Genomic DNA, 18,052 nt, shown 5'->3' with positions numbered 1-18,052 from the left:
GCCTTTATGAAACAGATATACTTCATTTGTAAAGAAACGGTCAAAAAGTTATTACATGCAACCCTATATATTTGAAATCATCAAGAAAAGTTTCATTGAAGAAAAAACAATATACAGAGTGCCTTTTTTAAAATCCAGGTATTGATGTCATTGCCTTTTAAACTGTAGTAACTCACTTACATACCCATACAGTGTGGGAATATAATCTCAAGTGGTCAAAAAACAAAAAAATTAAGAAGTGTTAACCATCTCTCAAAGAGACCCGTATATAATTCAGAATAATAGCGTATTTAAACAGCTACACCAGTGCGCAATCAGTGTGGCAATATGACCGACTTTTTCTCTGTCATTATAACATATAGTAACATGAACGACAGTAGTGCTGCTTCAGTGCAAATTTTTTGTTTATTTTTTTGCTTTTTGCTCGTTTGAATAAATCAAATCACTCCATGACATATTTATATGTAAATATATACAGGGTGCACCATTGAAACTTTGCACATGTCTTGTTTTGAACTACGATTAAAGTATTAGAAATTGTCGCGACACGTTTTTGATGAGGATATTTTTTAACGTTAAATGAAGATTCATCAGAAGAACTCCCTTCGCGGGGGTGTGTTCAATTGTAGAATCTCAAATGTCATTATAGGTCGAGTGACATCTCATTTGAAAGGGGATGAGATGTCAGGTAGCTGTACGTAAAACCTTTTCACGTTTAATTTATGAGATTTTTATCCAGAGCCACCCGTTTGTCAGGTGTATTTAGCAGTAATTCAATTTTAATGAAATATTTCAAGTATTTCAATTATTTTCATCGTATTTTTATCATACTTCAATATATTTCAATATATCTAAAATTAAAGAAGTTATATGTCTATTGAGAATCAGAATAAAAAATCCTCCAAATGAAGTGTTATTCAACCTATGTGCTATTTGGGATTTTAAACTTTCATGCACCCCCCAATCTGCGTTTATCGCCACAAAATCTATTCCCGTCAAAAAGAAAATCCACTCGTTGCGACAATTTCTATTATTTTGATTGTAATTCGAAATCATCCGAATGCAAAGTTTTCACTGGTACATCTCGTATACGCAATGATTAGACGATTAGTATGACATATGTATATGTATTTTAACTAAATTTTCATTTCTATTGTTTTAGAGAAAACAGAACAGCCCAAAAAGGAAGTTCCAACAAAGCCAAAGTACTGGTATCAAAATCGTAATTTTGTTACCATGTTGTGTGGTTTTATACTTCACTCCCTTTTTTCCATTACAGTAACCGTAATGACCGTCTGTCCTCCACATATAAGTCAGTTATATGCTAGATATGTTTATCCAGTTAACGTAGTAATCGTTATTAACTGTATATTCTTTTCCTTACGTCTCGACGAATATATATTTGAGATTAGTGTAGTTCTATTTATAACGGGCATTTTAGTTTTAGTCATGCTGGGGGTGCGAAAACTGTTTCGTTTCTTAATATCTCTCGTAATTAAACCTAAACAACCTGAATCTCCTACACCACGCCAGTATTCCCGCATTCCCAGTGAGATATTCACCTCGGATGAGTCTACAATTGTAGATGAGTCGGAGTCCAGGGATGAGTTGAGGGATGAATCTACTGCAGAGAGTGCAAATGTTACTTTGAATAAGTCTGCTAAAGTGGTTCAACCTATTGTCCTTAAGAAAAGAAACGTAGGACAGGGACGTGGCAGGGCAGGACGTCGTAGGCGCCGCTAACCTTTATTTTCACGCAAAATCGTTTGGACGTTTTAAACATGTTAGTTTACACGTTATAGCATCACCGTATAAGTGTAGTGTGTTTTTGTGGACGTACCTGTATTGTGAAATTTTAAGTATACATTTCTCTCTACTTTGAACTTAAATCGGAGTAGATATTTGACAAGTTTGTTTATTTATCTCTTTGCTTGTATCATATATTTTTGTATGGTATCAGCCGAAAACATACTAAATATGAAAATGACATTTTAGCAGTGATGTCGTAGATATTAATTATTTATGCTTTATGCCAGTCTAGTACTAGATAATAATTATTTACGAAGTTTAACTTGGTTGTGAACGATACAAAATAATTATATAGTAAGCAAATAATATGTGACAATGATTTGTTAATATTTTTTTATAAATACATAAAAGCAAATTTGGCAATAGAGTTTCTTATGTAATCATTTAGCATCAAAGGAGACTTGGCCCTTAAATCAACATTTATATGTCGCTTGTGTGGAAAAGAGCTTGGAGTAAAAGGTAAAATTGAATTCCTGCTCCATGTTCCGAACACGAAGCACATATTTGAAAGCTCGCTTTAGGTCGGTATTACAGGTCACAAAGTGACGAGTTAAATTGCTATCGATTGAGGGGACATACAACATTTGAAGCAGAATTTTCATGAAAATTTATAGTAATCTAACACTAGTGCAATAGTTACATAGTGTCTATTATTTAACAATATAAGACATTCCTATTCGTGAAATGTAAAATCTATATTATAAGAGTTTCATGTAAGAGGTTTGCAGGTTCATACTTTCAGCGGGAAACTTTTGGATATTGTTGTGACTGTTGCCGTGGAAACAGAACATATGATTCACCACACCTAATTTTCTCTAAATTTCCTAAGAAAAATAAACTTTTTCAAGATGTTTTGTTACCAGTCCAGTAGTTTATTTTTGTGATATTCAGTGCAGGATAGTTTCGAGTAATAAGTTGGCTGTAAAGAAAAAAATTGTAGTTTGTGTCCAAAAATCAAGAAGATTTCAGTAATCCGGGCGCATGCTCAGAATTGTTTTGACCCAAAAGTCAATTACACGGCACACTATTTGCAAAGAATTGTGGCTGAGTACAGTGTATTTTTAGCAGATAAGAATCGTTTTGTATTAGATTTGTGTCGCTGTCTGTCTTTTTCGGGTTTATGAGGTGCTTTCCAGAACATCAGTCGCAAGTATTTTGTCTATTAACGGCGAAAGCAGGATTGCCCGGTCCCAATCTGTAATGGCGTTCAGCCGTTTTCGCAATCTAATCTCGGAATATGGAATTGAAATGACACTTGAAGACAACCCATCCACTTAAAGACCAGTCTTGGGTCTTTCTGGATTACTGCTGGGTTTTAACTGAAAATATAGCGTCGAAATAGTTCACTTTTAAACCTTCTTCAGAAATTGTGAAATACCTGTGATAGTACAAAATGTGATATGCCTATCCAACAATTTAATCTTTATGAATGACTCAAGTTCAAAGGACTTTCTCTAAAAGAATCGCAATTATATCTTTGGACTCTTTGAAACTTTGGCATCAGTGAATTATTAACAAGTAAGTAGATATCATTATTATCTTTTAAACATTACATATTCCCAGGTAGGAGGTAGCCATTCTTCCTCTCAGCTGATTACCCTACTTGATTACCTGTAATCTTGAAAACAATCTTAAAATTCTTTCAAAGACGTCCCTCATATTTCTTTTCCTGACCATTAGAAGACTAATATAGATATATTTACATTAATAAAATCTTAGATTTTAGTCTTATAGGTATTATAAATCTTTCAATATTCCTAAATCATAATGTCTGGAACAGTTTTAGAATCTTTTGTTATTGTGCAATTTTACACATTAAGTTGATCATGTTATTAAAACATCCGCCCAACCACAAACAAGTTGTCTCCAGTATAATCCACAAACAAGTTCAAACTTGACATTTGACTTTCCAACTGATATTTCTATTTTGATGTTTTTAGTTTATTTATTTATTTATTCATCCTTGGGTTCTAGGGAATCCAATGTCTTTATTCGATAAAAGATAGTGGAATATTGTTCCAAGTGAAAACTTAATAAGTAAATGATATTTACAGAAATACATAAATAGTGGCCTCCTTATAATAATAGCTATTACCAACATATAAGTTAATTTAATCAAAAATATGTGTTCAGCAGCTTTAATTTTTAATAACTGCACAGCTTTTATAATATACTTCAGTTTATTAGACATTTATTGAAAACTACTTTAATAAGGTTTTTTTTATAGGATTGAAAAATATTTTTTAAGTTTGTGGCTTCGTAATAATCATAATTTCATAATAATCACTTTTAATCTTAATAATGCATTGTAGTGGGCTTCACAACAAATTTTATGTAGATATCTAAATTGTCATTTCATTGTAATATGAGACATTTGCACCCTTATATTTTGTTCACTCATGTATTCCAAGGTTAGCTTGTCCTTATCACCCCATTAATGAAGACCCTATCTATATTAAATAACAAAAACAAGTATTCAGCATATTGTAGTGCCTAAAGCTTAGCTTAGATTTACTACTTCTCAGTTTACTCTGACATGTGAAATGCATGGAAGTGATGTTTTAGAATAGTATTTTAAAGTTCTAAATTTTAAAATTTCTTTGTATGTAGTTGATAGCTCCTTTAGGATTCTCTTTATAAGACTGAGCAACTAGATTTTCTCTGGAAGGTTACTATTGTCTCTCAATCCCTAAGGTTGCACAAAATAGAATTCTAAAAATGTATGTTGTGTGTTGTGTAAAATAAGTGTTAGCCTGTATAGGTACAAATTTAAAGACCTTGCTGCAAAAAGTGAGTGCATGAATTTTTACACACATACTTACAAATATAACTTGTTCACAAATCAGTGCCGTTTCATTAGTCTTGAAGGCTTCTTTTTTCTTCAACCTATCTCTCTCTTGTACATTAAGAAGATGTATTAAAAATGTCAAAGTGATCATTTTGGACACACCTAAACTGAATTTTAATCAAATAGAGTTTTTATTTTCTAAGACTGAAAAAAAATGAAGCTGGTAGATTCATACCTGCAACAAAGTCCTCAGTAGAATGAATATGACATAGGCTTTGTAGCAACAGCAATTTGATATCTTAAGGTTGAAAATACTCTGATCAAGTTAATGTTTTACCTGATTTGGTCCTTTGGGTTAACCTTAAAGAATTGTTTGTTTAATGATTCTTCTCAAAGTATTATATTGCTAAAGATCAGGAAATTCTGTTTTGAATGTGGAAAAGATGGGAATATTTTTCCACTGTTTAGTTCTAAATTCTGTCTTTCATTATTTTCTCGCAGACTGTGGGACTGCATAGAGTGCGCACTGATTTCAGTTTTTTCATTAAGTCAGGAACAAAAATATTTGTTATTCTTTATGCTGATGGATTGCTAGTCTTGTAAGGTGACTTGTCTGATTCTGCATGTCATCTTCTTTGCCTCCTGCTGCAGAAGAATTAGAAGAGGAGGAAGGTAGTCTAGGAACCATGGACATGGTTTTCATTGTGTCTATTGTAAAGAGATAGTAGGTTTTAGAATGAATCTGTTGGTTCCATATGTGATTATTGATCTGGTGACTGCTACACAATTTTACATAATTCACATAGAACTACACTTATTACACATGTTCTTACATGCAGTACTTTTCACACTGCATTGGTATCATGAGTATTCCAGGAAAGACATTTATTAAGGGAGAGATCCAGCTACTTCTTGGAGATTAATATAGGTAAAAATTAGCTGAGAGGAATGAATCTGATGCAAATCATTGTTTTTAAGCTAGGTTATTGTGAATGTTCCATTAATTTATTACATAATGTATATCATATACTGTATTTTTCCAATAAACACAAGAACTAAGTATGAGCATGTAAATTTGGGTCTTATGATTATTACATAAAAAAAATCTGGAAAGGAAGATAATGAATAGCTCACTCTTCAATGAGCAGTGAAACATTAATAATTATTAGGAAACAATTAGCAAGTATCCCAAAAAGTGGTATTTTAGATCTTAGTCAATAGTTCTTAGAATCAAAATATTTCTTCAAAGTGGCCAACTTACACAGAAACTTTGATAACGTTAACGATAACTAAAACCTCACACACATACTACATGAGTTTTATCATTTTTTTTGCAGAGAAGTTCTATTGTTGTGGAAAATGGATAAAAGTGACCAAAAGAAAAACTCTAAGCATCGAGGTAAGTTTAAAATATTTACCACACCTTCACTTGCATCATTGCATAAATCTTGGCATAAACACTCAGGTACCAGTGAGTCTCACAATGCCAGGCATAGTGTGAACTCCAGTGGTGTCTTAATGGTGGGACCTAATTTTCGAGTTGGCAAGAAAATTGGCTGTGGTAATTTTGGGGAGTTACGACTAGGGAAAAACCTTTATAACAATGAGCATGTTGCCATTAAAATGGAGCCCATGAAGTCGAAGGCTCCACAGCTACATTTGGAATATAGGTTTTATAAACTGCTTGGTAGTCATGGTAAAGGATTATTGCTGGAGCCTTTAAATTATATGATTGCATAATATTTTTTATAGAGGGCATTCCAGAAGTATATTACTTTGGTCCATGCGGCAAGTATAATGCGTTAGTTATGGAATTATTGGGCCCAAGCCTTGAGGATCTCTTTGATTTGTGTGAACGCAGATTTACTTTAAAGACTGTTCTTATGATTGCTATTCAACTGGTAAGTAATGAGCATAATCTTTTTTGAGTGTGTTTCAGTTAATGTTTTTTTAAAGCTTCACCGAATTGAATATGTCCATACTAGACATTTAATCTATAGAGACGTCAAACCAGAAAATTTTCTTATCGGCAGGCAAAGTACAAAACGCGAGAAAATTATACACATTATAGGTATTATTACAGAAAATTTTTTCTCCAATATATGGTTACGTTGGTGGTGTTTTTTGTTGTAGATTTTGGTTTAGCTAAGGAATATATTGAGTCGGAAACAAATAAACATATACCGTACAGAGAGCATAAATCTCTGACAGGAACTGCCCGATACATGTCCATTAACACCCATTTAGGCAAGGAGCAGTCTCGACGAGACGATCTGGAGGCATTAGGTCATATGTTTATGTACTTCTTGAGAGGCTCATTGCCGTGGCAAGGGCTCAAAGCGGACACTCTAAAGGAGCGTTATCAGAAAATTGGTGATACCAAACGAGCCACAACCATAGATAGTTTATGTGAAAACCATCCAGAGGAAATGGCAACTTACCTTAGATACGTTAGACGACTTGATTTCTTTGAAATGCCCGATTACGAGTATTTGCGCAACTTGTTTACTAATTTGTTTAAGAAAAAAGGATATGTTGACGATGGAGAGTTCGACTGGACTGGGAAAACAATGGTAAGTCCATTTTAATTTTTGTTTTTTGTGGTGTGTGAAGTTTTTCCGTTGGAAAATGATTTTTTAATCTGATTTTACACTGCGTCTGTCATTATTACATTTCCATGATAGCATTTAGTACTTTTTAATTTGAAATTGGACGATTACATGATATATAATTTTGAATACCAGGTTTAAAGGTTTCGTACCATTAGTTTGTGTTTAACAAAGTATAGCCCACTTTGCACTTTCAGGAACTCTGGATTATGAAATAGCTGCGCCTTGCAATGGAAAGTTGAGTTTTCTTTAATTTGTTCTTAATTTAGCTTAGCTTTAAATTATGATAATGTTGCAATTGATATTCATTTCGTTAAAATGTTTTTCAATTAATCAACTATTTTAATTTACAACATTCTTAATCCAACAGCCACCGAATCTTTACACCTTACATCAACTGCGGAGAGCTCCTCCATCAAATAAAATTAAAACCAAATCCGATAAGGTACCTGTATTGCTAGATAAAATTGGTCATCAAAGATAATCACAGTTTTTTATTAATTTAATGCTATTGAGCATTATTTTAAAGATAATTTTAAGGCCCTAATTGAGATTACACAATTCTCTTTCCACGTCTTCACAAATTATTGTGGAGCGGTATTGTTTTAATGTTTTATGTAAAAATAATTCTCATTTCAATTAAGGAGAATAAAACTTTATGAAGTTATTTGCAACAATGTGGACAATTTTTGTTGCTATATTTTTTGGATCAATCGGCGGTTTGTGCAAATTACGCTTGGGAAGAATTCCCAGATTAGAAGATTTTGAAATGCTAATTGTTTAGCAAACGTGTAGGTATTTGATTTCCAAGTTCTTGACTATGCTTTATCTGAGCCTTAGTTTTGTAATTTAATTTAGCAACTTTCTAAGACTAGAATTTGATTTTGCTATTATTTTTTTGCTTCACATTTTGCTTTCCATTTTTGTTATACTATCCAGAGAAGAAAGTTCGGGAGTTAATGTTACTTTTTTCTTTTTTTCCACTACTTTAATATTTACACTAAGCACAGTAAATTAGTGAGTATATTAAACACACGACATGCAATAGTTTAACTAAAGTAATGATGAAAAACTTCAAAACTTTTGTGTTTGACATTTTCAAGTTAAAGGATTTATTTGACAGAACACGATATACTTATGACTTTGTATGGGATGTTTCAAATTAATTGTCCTTATAATGACCCCATAACAGCCTCCTTTTTTTCTGAGGAAATTTCAGTGATGCTAACGGTTTTTTTTTTGTTTATGTTGTATTGTAAAAGCACAATCTGGTTTTTGCCTCTTGTCCGAGGTAAAAGTTGTCCGTCGATTCTTTATTATTAGAGATAAATAAATAAATAACCTGTTTATTGCAACAGGCACGAGACGTGGTTACTACAAACAATATGAAATTCTACAAGAGAATACGCACTGCGGAAAAAGTGTAATAATAAAAAATGTGCAGAGTGTTTATAAAAGAAGTTCTAATTGCACTACAGTCTATAATAACCTTACATTGGCATTTTTTGTTACAAAATCAATTGATGTTATTAGACATTTTAGCAGAGCGTCACGTTTTTTGGATATTATGTGTAACTTTATTTTTTCTTACGAGCGCAATATTGAATTTTTGCGTTTTTGGGCAACCCCATTTTTCAGATTAACTCATGTATCACATAACATCGTTCGTGTTTTATAATATCATTTTATATATATTTTTTTCTCGTTGTTCTAGTTGTCATCATTTTGAATTTTAGCTCGCCCCTTCTTTAACTAAATCGTCAAAAATTAGGTATCGTAAAAAAAAAACAAAATAATTATGACAACCCCGTCAACAAAAAAATTAATATGAAACGCTAATATAAATACAGTTTAATAAATTAAAAATCAGTTCATTCTGAAAATGATGCCGCCCAAAAATGAAAAATTCGAATGTGGCTTATAAAAGAAAAATTTAAATTGCACTTACATCTCAAAATTTGGGATTTCTTGTACATATACACAATATATTTTATCAAAAATAAAAATATATTCACCACTGTGTTTTTATTGGTTTCAAAAATCAAGCGACTACTGTATCGATTCGAAAGGATTTTTCTTGGATAGTATGCGGAGCTAATTCGAGCAATCAAGATCTCGTTAACAATAAAGTCTGGTAATTCCACCATATAATATTTCAGGACATTTTCCTATATCCCAAGCTATGAAATGAACTGGTAACGAATAAAATCGATGCGACATAATTTTTTGTAATTTTCAAAGCCTTACATTTCAAAAACCTCTCACTTTAGATTTATATCCGTCACATTTCTTTTAAAAGTTACATGTGTATGCCATTTTTTTAATTATACCATATTTTTAATGCTACATAGGACCTAGAAAAATGCACTAGAAAAGTATAAAATTTTAACCCATTATAACGCATATTGTTTGTTATGTATGGCGTACATTTTGCACCTTATTCAAATAAGGTAAATTAGATCTGAAAATGTATGGAACACTGAATCAGTACCATAGAGCGTTTGTTGGTAAAATATTGCTTTTCAGTCTACAAATGAGAAATTTATTTAAAATATTTTGTTAATTCAATTATAGCTCTCTTATTTAATTTTTTTTTATTTGAAGCTAAATTCGGTAAAATTGTTTGGCTTTGATTGTTAAGGGGATCATTTTAAAGGGTTGTCAAAAGAACTGGACATATATATATTACGAAAAAACAGATGTATAAGAAAACAGTTTCGTTCCAGTCTTTATACAACCTCGGTTGAACAATATTATCATTGCAATTTTTTTTTCCAGAGTACGCCTGTAGGCTCGCTTCAAACTACCGCTCATGATGTGGTTATATCTCCGAATAGGGATAATAGACACCCAGCTCCAAAGGTACTTTTTTATATTATTCTTAACGTTTATTCCTTTAGCTGAATACCGGCATACTCGCACAAAATTGGTGAGAGATATCAGTTTCATCTTAATTTTGTTACCTGGAGCATTATTCAGTAAATTTCAAAATTGCACGACACAAAACTAAAACTGTACTTTTACTTGTTATTCAGACCAACAAAAATACTGCATGGCCTGAAGCTTCAAAACAGAGCACCTTAGGAAACTTGACTCCTGCGGATCGACATGGATCTGTGCAGGTTGTCAGCTCAACTAATGGAGAATTAAATACGGACGATCCCACTGCCGGCCACAGTAATACGCCTATCACTCAACCTCAAGAAATTGAACCTTTGGATGAGACCAAGTATGTAAAGTATGTAGTCAAAATTCAAAGGTCAAGGTTAGCTTCACTTAAGCAAGAGAATGTTGATTTTTGCTGAAGTGAATCGGGTCGAATTTTATAGAGTCGATTTCAAACATGGGATTTTCTTTACGGTTATTTCAGGTGTTGCTGCTTTTTTAAGAGGAAGAAGAAAAAAAATCCCCGCTCAAAATGACTACAATATAGTGAGACCGACCAACATCTGACGTTGCTCCCTTGCGGCCATAGCAGTGCGGCAACGCTGACTTGAACTAATTTTGTGAGATGACCGTCGTTATTACACTTATTTAAATACTAGCTAATTATTATAGGTTAGCCTTAATTCACTATAAATCATTTAATTATTACCATATCTGATATGTATATTTCTCGGGCCGCTACGATGTCAAACAGCCTATTTTGTGTTAGTTATTCTCATACCCCCCATGCAGCCAAAATTTCAGTTTTGTCGTACATCAGGGTTTGAATAGTGAACACTTCTCCCATTATACAGTTAAGTGGAAGAAGCACTCTCCGTCTGACGGAACGTGGACGTTTGATCAACTCTGCGATCGTTTCATTTACTTTTTCTTCCATCGCTATTTATTACCAAATACTATATGTTCATAGAATTATTTCTTTAGTTTTAGTTTCTAGCGTGTGTCCTAGTAAACGTGTTTTAATTATTGTTATATTTTACATTTTTCATTTTACGTCAGGTGCTTCATATATCGAATAGGTATGCGTTTATCTCTGTTTTACCGGCTATGGATTTCAATGGCAAGCTTTGGTAAGTCTCACGACGAACAGACCGGTGTGACATTTGAAGCGATTTTAACAGTATTATCATTTTGATAACCCGAACATTCAAAAGCATTGTATACTCATAGTGAATAGTCCAAATGCAAGGCTAAATCCGTAACCACAGATGTTTTTTACGTTTTTAGGAAATTGAAGTTGCCTGTGTTGCTGTTTTTTAAAATGTATTCAAAAAATTGAAATTGTAATTTTACAAAATTGTGTGAATGGTTAACGGTTATAGTTTTATTATGCTATAGCTTTGACTATTTTGATCCAATTTTGAAATAGTGCAAAGATATTGATTGTTTTGGATGAGTTTATTTGTCCGGGGGGGTAGTAGTAAACTACGGAATACGCCATGCCAACGGTTGCGGATTTTGTCATTAAATACTAATTTTAAATCCAACTCATTTTGTAGCGTGTATAATACTAAATTACAAATACCTAGATTATTCTCACCACACCAGGCTATACAAGTCTCCTCGTTTTTCTTTTCAGCTGTCTTTATCAGTTTGTTAGAGATATAAAATACTACTCAAGCACCAGAAAAAAAAAACATATTTTTGTTAAGTGCAGTCGCTTCAACGCCCTGTCATCGCATAATGGTTATGTACTTATTTAAATTTGCATAATAAAATGAAAGACGGTAGTTTTACAATACTATCTCAAGTCGCCACATTAATGACACCGTATAGTAGAAATTTAGTTTCCACTTTACGATCTTCCACTGCTGCGATAAGCCCTAGAAAAGTCCAGGTAGTGTCGACTTGTAAATAAAATTAACAGTAATGAAGTTAAACAAGGCAGAAATTCATATTAAGATTTTACATAGCTTCAAGCTTGAGTTCTTTTGTATATAATAAATTTCTTATTGAATTTGAACAAGAGTTTATACATTAGTTAGCTTGTTATCGAATATATTCTAAAACTATCACAATGTGTGGGAATAATTAAATCCATGAATACGATACGGTATTATTTTTTTTTAAGTTTTCGGCTAATTTCGACAGGAAAAGGCTCGCTCTGTTCTTATCAGGAGATGGAATTGGTGCATGCATATTATGCTTTATTATACCCACCTATTCGCTTTGGTTCGATCGAGTCTACCTAACGTACGTAAGCCTGAAATTATACTTTAGAAGTTATTAAAATTAAATAATGTATTTTGTTGTTGTTAAAGCATAGACGTTTGTTTTCTTGATCTCAAGCAATCGATTGGCCGGCTTGCTTTCATCCTCATTTTCACTGCATATTCTGTTAATAGGGCATTCTAAATTACTTTGTAGCGATATGATTGTGTACACGGAGCTAATAACGGCCATGAGTTTAGTTGACTGGCCTAACTGTCTTTTTAATTAATAGCCCAATCCCAAATTTACCAAAGATTTCAATTTTTTCGTTTATAATGCCCTATTTATCGGGAAGCGTATAGTTATATTAATACTGCTGTAGATGTCATTCGACGGGTTGACTAAACGTAGACTTTGTATTGTTTTCGTCGTTGTCCTATAAGTTTAAACGCCTGGTCCTTTATATGATGATAGGCTTGGCATCATATTAAATTTCAACCTATTGTAAGATTTGTACAAATATTTTAGTTAAGATCTTCAGCTCAGTAATTCATTGGCTATTTTGCAATATTTTTCTTTATTGTAAAATGTAACAACCTGTTGTACCTAAAGTAAAACATTTTAAACTAAATTACGCTTTTGATTATTTAGAGGAAAATATGTCACGAAACGTTAGTCATTCATTTTTATATTCATAGGAATGATATTTGAAGTTCTGGTCTTCACTCAGTTTTTGAGATATTGATAATAAATTACAAAATAACATTCTGCCAAGAAAGTAATTGGGCACAAGTAGTAGCCTGCATCCAAAGAAACTATAATTTACTCAATCCCAAACATTCAAAAGTTAAATACTGTAATTAAAAGGGCAATGAACTGAGATATTGCTATAAAAGGTTTAAACAACATAATCAAATTTCAGATTAATTTGCTCTCCATGGTTTTATATGTTTTCTTTAGATCAGCTTCTCTCTGCTCAAATTCTTCATTGATTTTTGAGTAGTTTGCAGTAATTCCATCCATCACGTCCTCCCACTGATCTTTCCTTTTTTTGCGGTTTTCATGAAGTAACGTGCTCTTAAAAATGTGCTTTTATTTGGTGGTTGTAAAAAAATCTTTGAGTGTTCTACCTGTTTGAATGATTCTTCCAAAATTGGAAAATTGGCACAAAGAGTTAAAGCTTCATTGAGTTGGCTATTGGCATCGATAATATTTCCATAGGCAAGTTCACGCAGACGATATATCTGGGTGTCGTTTATGTCTGTGAGAGTTTCAACTGATTTGAACAAATTGTCTACTTCGCTGTCTCCCCGTTTTTCCTGAATATGTATTAATTTAATGAACTAAAAATGTTGGGGATATTTAACTAGTACCTCAAACTCCCTCAAAGTGAAGTTGATTTCTCCTTTTAAAAAGCCTTTTTGGTCAAAGATTCTTTCCCAAGTTTTCCTGATATCTAAAAAAAAGTAACTTAATTGAAAATGTGAATAAAATTAAATATTGTACTTGCCTGTCAGAACTTCTGTCATAGTTTGTTTTTAACAAATTTCAAGGAACATTAACATTTTAATTTCTCTTATTTTATTTTTAAAGTGATTCGTTTCTTCACGGTGACGTTATTAAATAAAAAAAAGTAATGTAGAGGAAATCGCGTGACTTTGACACATAGGCGCATGCTCCAGGACTATTAGATAGGCTTTGTTGCCGAATTGTGCCTGCAAAATATCTAGCATTTAAAGACATCTACAATCCTGGATGTTGTAGCTGGATTTTGTATTTGATGCATATACAGCGAGTCAACTTGGGTGTGTACCTAGAGCAGTGCGCATCGGTGCTTTGAATTTTGTGACGTTATTTTCCAATTTTAGTTGGAACTAAAAAAAAAAAGAAGAAATGCATTGAATATTTAAAAGGTTAGACAACAGTGTAGTACAGTCCCCCACTGAATTAATCCCCGACACCAATGACAGCATCTTTCTACCGTCATCGTCAGTGTCTTAACACTCCCCGCTAAAGTAGTGCGATGCGTATGACGAGCGTAGACATATGATGAAATGTAGAGTTTGCTGCAGCCGTATCGCCGTTCTCTCTTCAACAACTTAAAGATGGCGAATATGATGTGTAGTTAGTTGTTGTTTGTTGAAATGGATTTCAGAAAGGTGATAAAAGACTGTTCAAAAAGTGATAAATTTAGTTAATACGCTAATTTGTGCAAATATTAGAATATCTGGAGCTCTCCCATAAGTACCGAAGAGGTAGAACAATGCGTGAGTTTAAAGTAGTCGTCCTCGGATCGGGTGGGGTTGGGAAAAGTGCTTTGACTGTGCAATTCGTGTCCGGATGTTTTATGGAAAAATATGACCCCACGATCGAGGATTTTTACCGTAAAGAAATCGAAGTGGACAACTCCCCATGCGTCCTCGAAATTTTGGATACCGCCGGGACAGAACAGTTCGCTAGTATGAGGGACCTTTATATTAAAAATGGACAAGGATTTGTCGTAGTTTATAGTTTGACAAACCACCAAACGTTCCAGGATATCCGTCCCATGAAGGAGCTCATTACCAGGGTTAAGGGAACTGAAAAAGTACCCATCCTATTAGTTGCAAACAAAGTGGATCTTGATCACCAGAGAGAAGTGGATTACGAAGAAGGTAAAAGTCTTTCTCAGCAATGGGGTTGCCCTTTTATTGAAGCCAGCGCAAAAAACCGAACCAATGTCAATGAAGTATTTGCCGAAATTGTCAGGGAAATGAACTTTAGTCCAGAGAAAGAAAAACGAAGTTACTGCTGCTGTGCTGTACTCTAAAGCAGTCTCATTGTTTTATAATTTGATGGGAACAAATTCTTATTGTGTTACAGCAACATTTCTTTGTGTTAATTTCGCCGATTATCAACAAACAATAGATCTTCTCAAGCTTGAGCTCATTTTTACTATGTACCACTCCTAATCCTTATTTTTGATGAGGGCTTAGATTTGCACAATATTTATATATTTTTATACATTGAACAAACCAGGATGACTAAAGTAACATGTGTATTCGCTAGTTTTATATATTAAATCATATCTGTCACACTATATGAGTAATGTAAAGTTAGTGCCTGAAATCATATACTATTGAACTGACTGCAATATTCTCCATGGATTGGTCCTACCTATTAAAGTATCGGCCTAAGGTAACACAGTCCCAATCGAGTCCAGCCACTGGCAAGACCTACTGGAGATTTCTCCATGCCACAAGGATAATGGTACGCCACAGTATGGTTCAGAAAACCCAGTGAGTTCTTTTGTACATAAATTATCAGAGATCTGTGTTGTACCATAATACCTATGTATGAACTGAATAATAATAAATACTGTAATACAAGGTTTGTTGTGTGCTCGATACGGAGTGCTTGTCAGATAATTAATGTTTTGTAAAGTAAGTTTTAATTGATGCTGATAGAGTGTGAGTATTATAGTATCCCTATATATTGATAGTGCTATATGAGATTTTTTTACCAAGTGATCCTAAAGTTTTGCTACAGGGGTTTTATATGTTAATCGTATTTGCTTGTACATACGTATTTGTTTTGAGTGTAAATTCCGTTGCAAATGAATTTTTATGTATGATTCACGAGTCTCCTTTCAACCCTGTTAATTTTATGCTGCCTTAACTTGAACTGAAATGTTTATTACAATTGTTGTTTACAGTTTTGCTCTTGAAATATAGTACACACACTTACTGTGCAAACTAATAGCTTTGTTACCCTTTTTCTCATTACTTACTTCTAGTAAAGTTTTCATAACAACTTTTCAAATTGGATGGCTTTATTAGGGGTACTATACTATAGCAATGTGTGTTCTGAGAGCCAAAAAGGATTTGTGATATATACGTATTATAATAAAAAAAAATGTAAAGAATATTGTTTCTTTCTTACACCCAGCTTTCGGGCAAAAATAATTCACAGTGATAAAGTTAAAAATAACATTTATAGCGTAATTTTTCACGAATCACTACAATTTACGAAGCATTACAATATATGCAAATCATATTGAAGATCATGTAGAGAAAGTTAGCCATAATGCCACGCCATATAACAATTTCGTATGCTGTAGCTTTGCTAATGCGTCATGAACGCAATGAATCACACACGCATATTTGAAAAAATAACTGCTATGTTAAATTCAAAGACATAATAATTAAAACGTTCAGCGGTGGGGGTTTTTTTATTAACAATTTTAAAAAACCGCCTTTGCTTTAGACATGAATGAGTTTTAGCTTCTCTTAATATTAAAATATCAGCTAGAAAGCGGAAGCCTTATTATTGCGTTAATAGACACCATGGACATTCAACCATTAATGAAATCTAAATACTGGCCGGTGAGCAATAGCTAAAATATGTCTTGCACATTTATTTGCTTTTCCTCATTTATTGTATCTATACACACACACATCGTTTAGGTTCAGCTAATAGAACACAATTTGCCACTAATCGACCTTAAATGTGGGTTATACCTATGCATGTAGAAACGTAACAAGTTTTATTTAATCAATAATTGCTAATGCAGTGGGTCAAGAAAGATGCCCAAATTTTCTTGACTTTCGTATTTTATTTATTTCAGTACTTTGTTTGTTATTAATAATTTAAATGTGTTAATCGATTAACATGTGTCCCAGTTCAACCCAACATTTGAACACGGCGTGATTAAATTAGGTTTCATTTGAACTTTACCTTAACTTTAACTTTACTTTGTTTCGCAAAACACATAAATCTCTGAAAAACAAAGAAGTCGGTGTAATAAAACATTTAAGAAGCGAATAAGCTTTTTATAAAACTTTTTAAAATAAATTCTTCTTTAACGGTTTTATTATTTTGTACTTCAATAAGAGACGAAATTGTTTAAGTGGATTTGTTTAGGATAATTAGACAAAGTTGTCGGCACATGTTAAAAATTTGAGTCTGTCCACTACCTTGTACTTTCACTTTTTTTTGAAGCACTGGAATTAAAGACTAATTTTAAAGCACCCTGTATCAATGTTAGTTTTAGTTACGACACTTTTTCGCAACTTCTCAAAAACTTTTACGTTATTGGAACTTCCTTATAAATTTGAGAACGTGTATAAAATAACATAAAAATAGAATCGAAGATAAAATGTGGGCATTTTTTAGCTCGCTGGATACACATAGTAATTCAAATGCAGTATTAAGAGTTTAAGAGCGTATTTTTGATGCCAAAATAAGATTGGTTCGCAAACGTTTATTTTTCGATATACGGGGCGTTAAAGTGTTGTCATCAAAATAATAAGCTGTGACTATGTAGTTTAACGATACTACACGTTTTCTGTCGTTGCTTCTTACTAAAAAAAAAAAAAAATAATCAAAATTAATCAAAATGAATATTAACGAACTTTATCGTGTAAAGATTCGCTGATATATCTATTCCCCACGCAGTATAAAGTAGCTTATAAATTATTGCAATTTACTCAAAAAGTATTCATTTTTAATACTTATGATGTATATCGTATTTGCTAATTTTCTTTTTACCGATATAATGATGCAAAAATAATTGTAAGGTGTTATTTGAAAAAAAGCATTTTACAATTTAAAAATTCTAAATTTCACAATTTTTTTTTTAACTTATTTTAATATTTTTCAATATATTATACATATATAGTATACATTCTAGTATACATGGTTGGTCATTACTGCATCAAAGTGCGATATCTCAGTAAATGTGAGTTTTAGAAGTAAACGTTTCATATTA

At 32.7% G+C, this 18,052-nt stretch overlaps 3 protein-coding genes across 4 annotated transcripts; 2 read left to right on the top strand and 1 right to left on the bottom strand.

Moving 5' to 3' along the window:
- Nucleotides 1–2,443: 2,443 nt before the first annotated feature.
- On the top strand, nt 2,444–12,934 carry gish (casein kinase I gish). 2 transcript variants are annotated; one of them, XM_066299434.1, is made up of 9 exons: nt 2,444–3,327; nt 5,935–5,996; nt 6,063–6,293; nt 6,350–6,498; nt 6,554–6,668; nt 6,731–7,170; nt 9,985–10,068; nt 10,242–10,444; nt 10,577–12,934. In XM_066299434.1, exons 2-9 carry the CDS (start codon nt 5,957–5,959, stop codon nt 10,626–10,628), a joined length of 1,314 nt encoding a protein of 437 aa, XP_066155531.1. In that variant the 5' UTR covers nt 2,444–3,327; nt 5,935–5,956; the 3' UTR covers nt 10,629–12,934. The 2 variants fall into 2 exon arrangements, with proteins under 2 accessions (XP_066155531.1, XP_066155532.1); XM_066299435.1 differs by having other exon boundaries at nt 2,445–3,327; nt 10,242–10,435.
- Muted (biogenesis of lysosome-related organelles complex 1 subunit 5) lies at nt 12,864–13,973 on the bottom strand. Its single transcript, XM_066299442.1, has 4 exons — nt 13,814–13,973; nt 13,677–13,759; nt 13,434–13,622; nt 12,864–13,380 (listed from the first exon to the last, which is right to left on the bottom strand). The coding sequence occupies exons 1-4, from the start codon at nt 13,830–13,832 to the stop codon at nt 13,222–13,224; spliced, it is 450 nt and encodes a 149-aa protein (XP_066155539.1). The 5' UTR covers nt 13,833–13,973; the 3' UTR covers nt 12,864–13,221.
- Nucleotides 13,974–14,292: 319 nt separating this feature from the next.
- Rap2l (Ras-associated protein 2-like) lies at nt 14,293–16,207 on the top strand. The gene has a single exon (XM_066299441.1). The coding sequence runs from the start codon at nt 14,567–14,569 to the stop codon at nt 15,110–15,112; it is 546 nt and encodes a 181-aa protein (XP_066155538.1). The 5' UTR covers nt 14,293–14,566; the 3' UTR covers nt 15,113–16,207.
- Nucleotides 16,208–18,052: the final 1,845 nt, after the last annotated feature.

Source organism: Euwallacea fornicatus, chromosome 33 (assembly GCF_040115645.1).
Source record: "Euwallacea fornicatus isolate EFF26 chromosome 33, ASM4011564v1, whole genome shotgun sequence".
Taxonomy (NCBI): domain Eukaryota; kingdom Metazoa; phylum Arthropoda; class Insecta; order Coleoptera; family Curculionidae; genus Euwallacea; species Euwallacea fornicatus.
This window is presented reverse-complemented; position numbering and strand designations above follow the sequence as displayed.